Here is a 12796-nt window from a genome sequence, read left to right on the forward strand (position 1 = left end):
TTATATAAATAAATGGCAGACGTCACGGCTGCGTCATAGTTACTGCATCGCTGTCTTTTTGAACGCCTACTACGCTGCCGTTTCCTCTGCGAGACTTGCGAAGGGTTATTTGTTCCTGTGCTTCGAAATTTTAGACATTTCGATTCGCTACTAACGCCAGCTATTGCGGAAGCAGCAAACGAGATATAGAGAAAATGAGGAAGCAAAACAAAAGGGGTGATCTTGGAACATTTCCCCACAGAACGATACGGAAACTGCCGCCAGCGTTCGGCTTCTGACCACACACCATCGTGAAGTTGCAATAAAATATGCTTTATACAGAAGACGGCCGATAGAGACAACTTCTAGGAAAACAGATAAGAGAGAGAACCTTTTGCAAACATCTTGACAGAGAGAGCACGACTACTAAAACACAGTAAAAAGCGATTCTCGAATGTCTGACCTGTTAAGCGCTAGAAGATGTGCCTTCTGGTTTCGCAGCGTCGACTGCAACGTTCGTGAATGCCCCTAGGCGTAATTTTGATGAGGGTATGCGGCTACTAAGATTTAGAAAAGGTCGTAAACCGGTACTTTCCACAGAGCCGCTCGGAAAAACGCAGCTGCGTACACCGATCTGCGATTCCCCTGGCAATGTACCCGCACTGCGACGCGACTATCCATGACAGAATGGCGGCGCGTGGAACAGCCACGCGGGAAGAGCCTCGTAATCGCCAGGTTAAACGACTTTCCACGGGGGCAGTGCAGTCAAGCGGGCGCGTATCGACAGCCCAACGAGCAGCCACGCAAGCGCGCGTATATGACCCGTAACTGCTTGGCATAATCACGCCTTGCTCAGGAAGACGGGGTCGCGAGCCGCAGTGTAATATAAAACACGAACCGCTGACGGAACTGCGACCAAGACGAAGGATGTCAGCAGAGAAATCGAGGCGCACTGACGCAAGAAAATGCAAAAGCGAAACGACTATAATCGGCGAGCCCGCGGTCATGGGTATGAAAGTGCCAATTACTGGTGTCCAAGACAGGAACGAGATACTGGTCTGTATTCGCAAAGCATTTGGAAACACATAGATGCTCTTAAGAACAAGCGCTACCCCAATGTGAGCGAATACAGCTGACCAATGACAAACGTTTCTTACGAGCGAACAGTTCTGTACCTGCATATTTACAAAGATGCAGGCCCTATGCCATAGAGTCGTCGGCAACAGCAGGCGCCGGCCAGTCGTAGTAGAGAATACCGGTTGTTTCATCGAAAAATGTGAACAAAAAAATTCTTACAAATTGCCTGTGGTAGATAACACAGTTCCAGTCCTTGAGCTGGTCTATACTCGAGGAGGCAGACATTACTTCCACAATAAATTGAAATGCATAATCGACGAATTAACAGAAATGCACTAATTATGTGTTTAACCAATTACCGTATGGCACATATTGCAGTTTACAAATCGCAGCCGGTGAATCTTGCAAGGCATATCCGCTTGAAGAGAATTGTGTAGATGGCACCATTCTAGGGACATGCGCCATCAAACTTGCGGTGGAAACGCACTGTCGTTCCACTTCCTTAACAAAACGTCGTTTTATTGACTAAAGCAGAAACAAAAGTAACTGGACCGCCAATGCATTTCATCGAAAAGTTCGGGAATGAATATCTCAAAACTGGTGCCATCCTGAGAATTCGTTCCAAGTGCCTTGCGAACTCCACGGCTAGAATTTGTCAATTGCCATTTGTGCCATAAATTAGTTAAAAACTTAATTGACACATCTTTGTTAATTAGTCCATTATGCATTTCAATTTCTCGTGCAAGTAGTGTCCGCCACTTGGAGTATAGACCAGCTCAAGGACTAAAAACGCGCTATCTGCCACAGGTAATCTTTAAAGGTGTTCGCTGAAACCACCCCGTATATCATTACCAATGGCCACCAGCCAATCACAAACGGTTCTCGAAAACAAAGTTCGCCAGTTTTGTTCTTGATCTCGAGAAAAATGCGAGTGCCGGAAGGCTTCCATTCAAATTCCGCTGCACAAGCGGTTTTGCTCTATAGGTCGACTCCAGCGGTCAGAACCGTCAATTCATAAAGGCTGAGAGAACGCAATGCAGTGACGTCGCTGCGACAACATAACCTGTCACAGCGACGATATAACAACAACCTCGAGGAGGCGCTAACAGCGGTGAGATGGCTCCGACACCCATGGAAGGAGGGACGAGCGCACCGCCATCGACACAGCGGTATATACAGTGAGAAACGCCACGACCTTCGCATGTGCGGGTCATGCCTGGAACTCTCGAGAGGGCGCGTGTATACGCTTATCTTATCTCCTCCTGCGCACCGTGTAGCAGTGCTAGGACACGGCTACATCTCGAATGACCTATATTGGACACTGAAGATAAGAGCCACCGCTACTGGGAAATTGCGCACTCTGTTCAGCGCCCCTTTGCTCAACAAAGGACAATTTTTAGTCGGAAGCGGCTGCACGCGAGTGGCAAATCAGGGGGACGTATATCAAGCCTGCTTGGATCCTCTATCGTCGTTTTTTTTTTTTTCTTCCCTATAACCGACCTCTGCATCGCTTTCTTTGTGATGTCCATGCCCTTGACTGGATTTGCACTCGCGTTATCACGGTTCGCACAGTCTGTTCCTCGGCCTGCGGCCAAATATGCTTTTTTCCCCCCCTCGTCTCTCCGACTATATACACAGATAGATGCTTGATCCAAGGGCATTCATCAAAGCAGTTGGCTTTTCGATAGAATCCGTACGTTCCAACTCCTTCATCTTGTATGACACAGCATTCCGGTAATAGGCATTCTCCGTCTTCTTTTCTTCTTTCGTATTTTTTCACCAACCGGTTTCGTAACGGGCGAACACGATGCGCTCTGCGCCTGCGTTACGTAATTCTCCTGCCGCCACGACTCCTGCCCTCAAATTCCCGCAATAGGATAAATCCTACGGTTTCGGAAGCAAGAAAGTAAAAAAAAAAATCTGTAAAATACGTCAGGCGAGTGCACAAGCCAAGTTGCGCGCCGGCAAAGAACAGGCCATGTGTAATCTCCGATCTAGATCCACTGCATCCGTTTGCGTCCTGGTTGCTCGGCAACCGTCCGCTGGCGTTATAGAGCATCCGCGTTACGTAGTACAAGCTAATGCAATAGCGATGACTTCGGCAAAGGCACGCCATCTTATGCGACGACGGCTACACGTCGTGGCAACAAGCCGGCCGCGATCAGCATAACGGCTGCCTCAGCTCGCGAGTTGGCAGAAAGAGCGTCGTACTGCTCCACAGCGCTAAGGCGATGATTGAGGGGACACTGGAGAAATGCCAAGTCAGCTGCATACACTGGTAGATTATTCTTTCAAGAATCTTACCAACTATTCGACGGGTATAAAGGCCTGATTATCCGAGAAGATGAAGGCCACACCTCCCTGTTTACGCTGATAAATATCCGCACCCAAAATATGCCGCCGATGACGTTAGGGTGACGTCATACATTTGATACGTCTTCTCTTTCTTTTTTTTTTCTTTTTTTTTGTAGCAAGGAAAGTCCACGGAAGTTTCTAGATTCAGCCCTCACTTACTTTAGTATACAGTGTGGTCATACGACGTCACAGGTGCGGCTGATGAGTTAAATTTCAAGCTGACCTCACCGCCCAGCTTTCGTCCTCGAAAGACTTCCGACTTTTCTGGCTTGCTTGTATTCACTGCGCGACTACGCGCTCGCGCAGCTGAGAAAAGGACCAGCATTTCCCTCGGGAGTGCCCTTTAATTCAGAGGAAAGCATGCCAGACTCACAGGGTCCCCGGGGGCTGTACGTCTCGTAGCTGGAGCACGACACGGGCGACAGTCCGCTGCTGTTGGCCAGTCCGTTGAGTAGCGGCGGCGGCGGGGACAGCGAGCCCACCGACATCTGCGACGACGGCGACGAGATCCACGCACCGGCGTCATCCTGGCGCACGCGCTTCGAAGGCGCCGGGCCCCCGTCGCTGGCCGCCCCGCCGATGCAGGGGCTGGGCAGCCGGGGCTCCACCTGCGACGACGGCACGAACACGTTCGGGCGGCGATACGCAAAGCAGCGTCGCATGCAGATGGCTGCACGCAGACGAGAGCTTCGACTGCTCCGCATGGGACACTGAGACCTCGCTTCGGCGGAATCAACAAGCGTTATTGCTGGCCCCCTTCTTCCGAACGCTCTAAAACGCGGGTCTTCGCAATCTGCCTTTTTTTGCAGCAACTATGGCGCGGCGAACTGGTAGAGATCGTTTAGAACCGCATACTATACGTACGAGTAGTCCATGTAGCCCGTCTCGTAAGCTAATCCCGAAAGGTTTAACACGTTAGTCGTTGGTCGTTAACGTACAGCGTTCCAAACCGGACGCAGAAAAACGGCCGTACGCAATTTGTCCAGACGAATATCTTCGGAGCTAAACGGCACGCGATTATTGCGAGGCTCAACTCGGGGCGTAAGGACGAAAGCGCCTGAGAAGCAACTGAGCAAGACGGCAGCTTCGATTCCCTAGCGCTTTTTCCCTTTTTTTCCACCCTTAGCCGTAAAAGTGCCGTACGCTGATATGCAAGACAGTACCCGTTCCGCGCGTTGCTATATAGCGCCGGTTTCAACGAGAGTCTCGACTTCCGATGCCAGTGATTGAGGAGGGCAGCTATAATGGCGGCTGTCGACAGAATGTAAGCCACACGTGGATGGCATCGTGCCGGGTTATCTCTCCTTGAGACGCCTATTAATTTTATCCACTGAACATTTAGTTTCACCACAGACGACGGAAAGCGCACAGAATCTCGAAGAGCGTACAGTTACAGAACGGATGCGCGGAGTTGTCAATTCTTCAGTGAATTTTGTCAAGTTTACAAAATGTGGCCTGCATACGACGACTTTCTACGGGAACGTCATATACGAGATTGCACCAATTATTTTACGTCTACTAGCATACCTGGAAAGAACTTATCCATTAATTAAAAAAAATAATCACGCCTGACGTAATACATCGCAGAAAAAAAAAAGAAGAAGCGAAAGCCGTCAAGTCGTTACACGACGACACACCGAAAATGCGAGCAAACACGCAGCCGTCTACCTTCGAGCTTGTTTTACTTTTACTTTTTACGCGTATTAATCAAACTCCAATTAGAATTGTTTCAAACTGCAAGGGACAGATTTTAAGTACAGTACCGTTGTTCTACTGCCTAGGAAGCTTTCTTTTTTTTTTCTTTTTTTTTGCAGACTTCCCCTGTCTGAATTTTATATAAAGAGAAAACAAGAATCGATTGATTGATTTTGATGCACTATCTTGGCTTGTACGACAGGGGATACGTGAGACACTGGAAATATACTGTCTCAACACTGTTAGGTTGCCCTACACAAGACGGCCGACCTCTCAGTAATGGCTCCATTACTGAGCCGAGGCTACAGGCTAGCAAGCAGCGAAGGAAGAGACGGTGGCTAGGATAGGCCAGCCAGTCCCCCGGCTCGCGCGCTCCCGCTTTGTTTCCATTTCTAGGGCGACGTCCGCCACCGTGCGCTGGGTCCAAGGAGGGTGCGCGGAGAAACGCACTTGCGTCATTTCGCGCTTCATCCCGCACTGCGCGCGCACACTCGGCAGGCAGGCGGTTTTTGCGCACGCACCTTGACCACGCTGGGCAGGTTGGGCGACAGTGCCGGCGGCGACCCGGCGGCCAGGCCCCCGGCCCCCTGGGCGGCCTGCAGCAGCATGGGTTTCATGGAGGCCACCTCGTCCGAGGATGGGGCAGCCGCCGCCGCCGCCGACCGGCGCCCCAGCGGCTGCAGCTGCAGCTCAGAGAGCATCGGGCCGCCGGACGGCGCCTCCACACGACGCGGGTCCCCAGGAAACCATTCGAGCAAACCGGCTGCACGGGAAAGAAAAAGGGGGGGGCAAAATGAGCGCCTTTTCACGGCGACGCGCGCGGAAACTTCTGGCGCACGGCAACATCAACTTCGGCACTCGTAATCGCGTCAATAACAAAGCAGAGTGGTTCGTGCCCCTTCGTCGCCCGCCTGAGAGACCTCCTTTGAGGTGACGTATTGTCGCGAAACATTTTACATACGTATAAGAGAACCGTCGGCGGGCGCATAAAACGCAAAAAAAAAGAAACAAAGAAAAAGAGGCCGATTAAAGTGGTTTCACACGCGTGTTCCCCGCATTGCCCCCCCAAACTCAGCAAAAAAAAAAAAAAAAAAGAATGGAAGCCCGGAGACGGCGAGAAGCGCCGCATCTTCTCACTCTTGCGTCTCGTTAAGTCGCGCTGCCTAACTGCGCATAATGCACCCACTGGAGAACCTACTTCTTTCGTCGAACTCCGGAAACTGACGCGGAAGATGCGCTCTCTTCTTTGCTCAACCAACGATGCCTATTCAGCACTATTTATTAACGCTTCGTCATCTAAGGCACTTCGTCGACCTATTGCAGTTTTAAGACATGGCATCGCCATTCGACTGCAGCAGTCGCTGTGCTTTCGACAAAACTCCGGAGGAGTCGCTCGACATACACCGCTACGCCAAGCAGACGCCGTGCGCGCCTTGTAGCGAAACTATACAGGGGAAGAATAGTCGAGTTGCGTTGTGTGCGTGCGTGCGTGCGTGCGCGCGCGCAGTGACAGCTTCATTCAAGTGGCCGAACAGTAAAACGAGGGTCTGCGGGCACTTTCTGGAGTCGCGATACACGCACCTACACAATATGCCCATCGCGACGACGTCACTAGCCAGTCGTGCAGTAAGATACGGTGTGTGTGCGTGCGTGCGTGCGTGCGTGCGTGCGCGCGCGTGTGTGTGTACACAACCATGTACTGTGCGGAGACTGGAACAGCGAGGGTGCGCGGTTGGCACGGAGACGGCAAAACGGAGGAAGGGAAAAAAGAAAACATAAGAACGGCGGTGACGTGGGCCGCGGAATGTCATTAGCTAAGGTAGAATACGAGGAGGAGAGGTGCGTGCGAGAAAGGGCGAAAACACGCGATTTCCGACGGGCAACAACCGCTGATAAATGACCCCATCTACATTTATTTTTTGTTTTGTTTTTTATCCTCCTTTTTCTTCCGAAGGACACCATACCTACGCGGTGAGTTGTTATTTGCGAAACATATCACACGCGTGACAAGAGCGGACGTATAAGAGAACCCTCCTTTATATATATATATATATATATATATATATATATATATATATATATATATATATATATATATATATCGGCAACCCCTTTAAAACACACGGACAATGCAGAGTTTGTCTACATGGGCGGGAACGAATTCTTTTTTCGCAAGGCGACCAATGAACGATGTCTGTATGCCACTGAAGGTAATATGACTCCGCCAATCCAGCATACTGGCGACCTACTAGGCTACATCAACACTGCACTTGTTGCAGTACTCAAATACATAGGTTTTTCCACAATTACTACAGGGAACTCTGGTGCTGCGATCCTTCGGCCACCACGGGAATTATGGGTAGCCCATGCATTTCTCTGATATTCGTGCTTGGGGCTCCAGAGGTGGTTGTGGCTCCGTTTATTACGCTTTTTCGGGGCTTAAACTGGCCTGAATTTCAAAGCAATAAGGTTCTGCACGCACGCATAATCGCTGCTAATTGAAGTGATTCCTCTTGTCCATTCATCCGCGGCGTAATGGTTTCAATATCGGACTTCTGTGCTTTAGAGGTCCGGTGTTCGAATCCTCCCGTCGAACAATTGTAATTATGTTTATTTCATTATTTATGACCGCAGTACTTAAAAGAGATACTATCACGAAGCCATTTAAAGCCATATGGACGTAAGGTACACACACACAAAACTATGAACATACAAAACTGTGTATGTACAAATAAGGCGACGGTGGCAAACCCTTGCGACGTTGTTATCAAGCTTAAGATAAATGGTATACAACGTCACTGCGTTGCAGGACCTTCCTCTAAGAAGAAAATACATTTTTTTAAATTATTCGTTATCATGGCACATCTTGACAAGCCCAGTCCCGCGGCCAGCAGATAAAAAATGGAACATAGTCGGTCACTGCAATAAAGGTACATAAAGTGACGCGAAGGGCCGTTACCAACAATGCTGCGAGATGCAACAATACTGCAGCAGTTCCCGTTTACGCCTACGATGATACGTGATCGTTACGCCAAAGCCGCCTAGCAACCATTATATTATATTGTACTCACCGTTAAAGAAAAAAAAAAGATGGGAAGATAGGAAAAGCACTTGGTCAAAACGTCATTTCTCTAGATTGATTCAGAAGCCAGCAATAGCTAAATAATGCTTGAGTGGAGAGAGCGTTCGGTCGGTTTCTCTAAAAGAACGCGATCGAATTGTGCCTTCCCGAAGTCATTCTATTTTTGCGGTGCCACTTTAGATCGGGTCTCTCTCTCTCTCTCTCTCTTTATAGCCGTTCGGTGTCCCTATAGCAACGTCAGCAAAATGACGCCAAAGGAAGTGCAATTTCAATCGTTTCGGTGTGCAGGACAATTTGCGAGTCACACTGAGGGCGCCGATCGTACATGGTTGAAGCCTGCATGCGCGCTTCTCTCCCGTACGGCCACGGGAGTCGCGAGCATACGGTGCCAACTGCAGCCGCGCTAATAAGCCGATAAACGACGCAAGCGACGGGAGGCCCGAGAGATAATACCGGCGCACTGCAGGAGATAACTTTCAGGCCGGCGCGTTGGTTTTCAGGCCAACGCTCCCATTGCAAAGCGCGCTTCTTCAAGGAACGATGAGTGAGTGCTATGGCCTGTCGGCCTTCCCAGATGGCGTCACGCGAATTGCTAAGCAAGCACGCCGCGGTGAAAACGTCGACGCAAGAAGCGCCGCTAATCACCGGTGGTACACTGTGAATTTACGTGCTCTCAGCTTATTCACGTGGCACCGAGACTGGGCCGCGATATAGTGGCGATGCATTCAGCTGGATTCTACGCCACTATTTATCATCCACCGTTCGAGGCCGGCTGATTCCACTGACAACGCGGGCGGAGCATCGCTCCGACGCCGGATGAAGCGCGAAAAAGAATAGCATCGGGAAAAATTGGCTGCGGCTTAGCTCAGCTAGCTCTAGATATGCGAAGCGAAAGCTTGGCTTAGCCTGGTTAAGTCTTGGTTTCACTTGGTTAACCTTTGATTCAGCTGTAATTATTATACTTAAGTATACAATCATCGTTAAGCCAGGTATGACGGCTGTGCCTATGTCGGTGGCTAGACATGACTGTCATTAGGCTTGGGTGGACATGCATCGTTCGACGGTGCGACGGGGAAAGTGCAACTGCTAGACATGCAAAGACGCCGCGAACATGCGCAGCGTCGAAACACAAACAGACAGGGCGCGAACGCGGTCGCTACATTGATTTCGACGGTGCGACGCCTGTTGCATTCCGGACCCTCTCCAGTGAAGCAGCTGGGTCAGACGCAGCTTGGTGACGACGGCTCAAAGCTTCCCGCTCCCGTGCAACGCTCAGAGAAGACGGCCCGGCCTCGCTTTTATCCATGGCCAAAGCTCGCACTGACTAGGCGAGCGCTGAGGCTTTTATTTTTATGAATTTACATGCCTCAAAATAAAATGACTAGGCGAGCGCGTCGCTAGAGGCACGCGGCAAGTCACGTAGTCAGGCGGCGACCCAGCTGCAGAGAGCGCATGCGCCGAGCCGGCGGCGGCGCCGGAGCTCGGCGCGGCGAGTCACGGGATGCGTCGCCAAGGCTACGGCGCAGCTACGGTCACATGAAGGTCAAAACTCGGCTCGGCGCGGTTAATAAAACTTCCGCTTTAAAAGGCATCGCTACGAAACCGCCGCCCGTGTTCTTTTTGTCCTATTGTATGACCTATAGCGTGCTACTGAGACCAAGTAGCGTCGATATAGGATTAGCTTGCGATGAAAAGATAAGGAAGCAAACCTATCAGGCAAACTGCAGACAAAACGGACGCGATGTTTATGCATCGTTTGACTTCACAAACGGTCAGGAAATATTAGAAAATGAGGAAGTATGTATAGACAATAAGGGCGCGTACATGTGAAGGCAGATGGAGATACGCAAGTCGCTGACAAATAAATAAATAACACCGGTAATTGGCTTTTCGCGGCACGCGTACGTAACAGAAGCTCTGCCAGAACTGTGTCATTCCAAATGCGCAGCATCATTCGACATCCACGAGTAAGTCGGCTGCAGCTGTTCACCGTATCAGCCGTGTGATGTAATGACAAACGGGGCACATTTTGGCGTCAGAACAGCAGGAGCCGCGTTAGGCGCCAGCGCGAGAAGAGGTGACTGCACTTTCAGGCACGCGCGCTCGGGCGGCGCGTTGTGACATTGCGTGTCAACGCGCCGGATTTGGGACATGTAAATACAACTCTTATCGTGGCCGTTGATAACGGCACGTTCTCACAATCGTCGATAGCCAAATAACTACGACCTGTGTTAGGTGATAAGACCCCTATACGACTATACTCATATCACGCACCCTCCCTCCCCTGTCTACAGGCACTTGCCTCACCGCTTTCAGATAGCAGTCCGGTAGCAAATCACTTTCGCGACGTTCCTAACTAACTGCCCCGATGTTGCACTATGTAGACTATGTGGACAAGTAGGCGTGCGATACGAAGCTGACAGGAAAACTTGCACTTCTCATCACAGCGCACAATCTAGTGTCACAAATAGCAGGGTGCAATTAACGCAAGAACAGGAGAATGATTGTCACACTCGTTGCACAGCGGCGGCGTCACGAGAACGGCATTTTCCAATTACAGCCACCGGGGAGAGATAGGATTTCGTAAGTCTGCGGCTATGCACGGCGCACGGCGCGTCAGAATGGAGACGCCATGTTACGGGCGGGCAGCGGTATACCGAAAAGCAGCTATACGAACGAGTCGTGAGGCCGATCAGATAGAACGCAGTGTTGACAGAGCATTATGCGCTACTGCCAATAGTGGCGGGCTTGTTATGCATATCTATGTTTCTAAAGGACAATAAGCGCACTGTCGCCACTGGGAAGCGAAATGGTGGTGATAACAATGCTAAATGCTGCAACTCGATCACCGGGAGCTCCATTCCAGGTCGATTCCAGGACATTGCTTACAGCGGACGGTGATCGGCTACGCCAGCACGCAAGACAGCGGGCTTCAGTGAGGCGTCACACCAAGCACTGCACGTCTCGGAAACGTGAATCCACGAAAACGATCGCGGCGAGAAAACGGCTCCGAGGAACTGGGGCACAAAAATTATCGTTCGCAGTTGCTGTTTTGCCAATAGGTTGGCAGCCTTCGCTGATAACACGTCCGACATCACGATAGGTTGGCATCTGCTCTTACGAACAGCTCTAGCATAACAATATTCTTGCGATTACAAGCACTGTCCCTTTCAAAAACATGCACCGCAGCCCACTGTCCTCGAGCGGGCACCGGAATATCGGTCGGATGTCTGCTCCTTGATCGTAGCGGGCCCGAGTTATCTCACTCTAACGTCATCTTTGAAGAAGAAAGAGAACGAAAGAGGCTTTGTAAAAAGAAAAAAAAAAGACCGCTCTAATGGTCATCCACGTTCCCTTGATGGACATGTGCGAAAGTAGCTGTGATTATCATGTTAACTGCGCACAGAGCCGCAGGGCAAACGTCAGACACAGCGTTATTTCTTTTCCCTCTTATGCCGTCGCCATTTCGTTCTCCATCAGTAGCCGGTCATGGCAACCAGTCTGGTCCAACCCACGACCGTTCACACATTTCCTAACGTCCTTTCGACTTCTTCGCCCAACGCCCGAGGCAAGTCCGAAAGTAGGGACGGCGGATGCACCGGGACTAATTGGCTCGCCGAGGCAACACCCGATATATCTTCTCCCCTTACACGCAACGTTCTCGCAAGCGATGGTCGTCCGCAGTGTGAACGACCACGCGGACGCTACCGCTACGCCATTCGCGGCAGCTTCGCGGAGAAGGCACGCCAATTCGCTGCGCCCTCTTGTACCAGCCGTGCCAACCCCGGTCGGCCTGGGTCGGCCATCACCATCCGGTGCAGGGCGCCAGCCAGCGCGCGCGCACGGGGGTGAAGTCCGTCGACGCCGCCGATGCAGCGGCGGAGCAGGCCAGCGGCAAACAGCGCGCCGAGTGCAGTAGCCGCAGCGACCGACCTTCAACCCGGGTTGGAGCTCCGCTGCGCAGGGCCATCGATCGGAGCTCCGCGCGCAAAACAGAAAGAAAAAAAAAGTGGCGAAGAGATAGAGAAGAAAGGAAGGCAGCGCGCAGCGCTTGACCTTGGCCGCTGTGGAACCGGAGAGAGCGCGAATCCGAGAGAAAGAGCTGCTGCTCCCGCCTCGTTGCGCGGCAGCGCCGCCTAGAGATAAAACGCATCACTGCTGTGGGCGTCAAGAAACGACGCCGGCGCCTGCGGCTGCACCTCTCTCAGCGCTCGCGGCGAAGGCTGAGAGCCTGCGCGCCCACCCAGCAACGCCACGTGTATGAGCTCCGGGCCACATAGAGGTTCACTTTCGTTATTTTTTCGAAAGCATCATAAAAAGAAGTAGGAGCCAGAACGATCAACGTGAGTGCGGGGGCGTCAATCGTCCGCTAACATCGTAACAACGTTTCGAACTCGCTTAGGCACACAGCTTACGAAACGCAAAAAGCATCAAGGACTCGCAGCAACCGTGCTAAGAAGCTAAGCTCGCGAGAAAACGATACAGCTGCCGGCACTGGTTCGCTCTCGCAATGGCGCTTGGCGGAAGATCGGATTCCACCGTTATGGAGAAGGGTCCGTCGAGTTCAAATCTAAGCCAGAAGGGTTACGAGGGCAACGAGTGGAACGT

The 12796-nt window shown here is 51.3% G+C and overlaps 1 protein-coding gene across 5 annotated transcripts in view; it reads right to left on the reverse strand.

Annotated features, from left to right (window-relative positions):
- The window catches only part of LOC142572108 (ecdysone receptor-like), a 180521-nt gene that overhangs the window by 90294 nt on the left and 77431 nt on the right, over window positions 1-12796 (reverse strand). For all 5 annotated transcript variants that reach the window (XM_075680974.1, XM_075680975.1, XM_075680976.1 and 2 more), the window contains 2 exons: window positions 5628-5869; window positions 3785-4019 (listed from right to left, as the gene is read on the reverse strand). In XM_075680974.1, the coding sequence (XP_075537089.1) occupies window positions 3785-4019; window positions 5628-5869 (477 nt within the window). The remainder of the gene's footprint in view (window positions 1-3784; window positions 4020-5627; window positions 5870-12796) is intronic.

Source organism: Dermacentor variabilis, chromosome 2, assembly GCF_050947875.1.
Source record: "Dermacentor variabilis isolate Ectoservices chromosome 2, ASM5094787v1, whole genome shotgun sequence".
In the NCBI taxonomy this organism is placed as follows: domain Eukaryota; kingdom Metazoa; phylum Arthropoda; class Arachnida; order Ixodida; family Ixodidae; genus Dermacentor; species Dermacentor variabilis.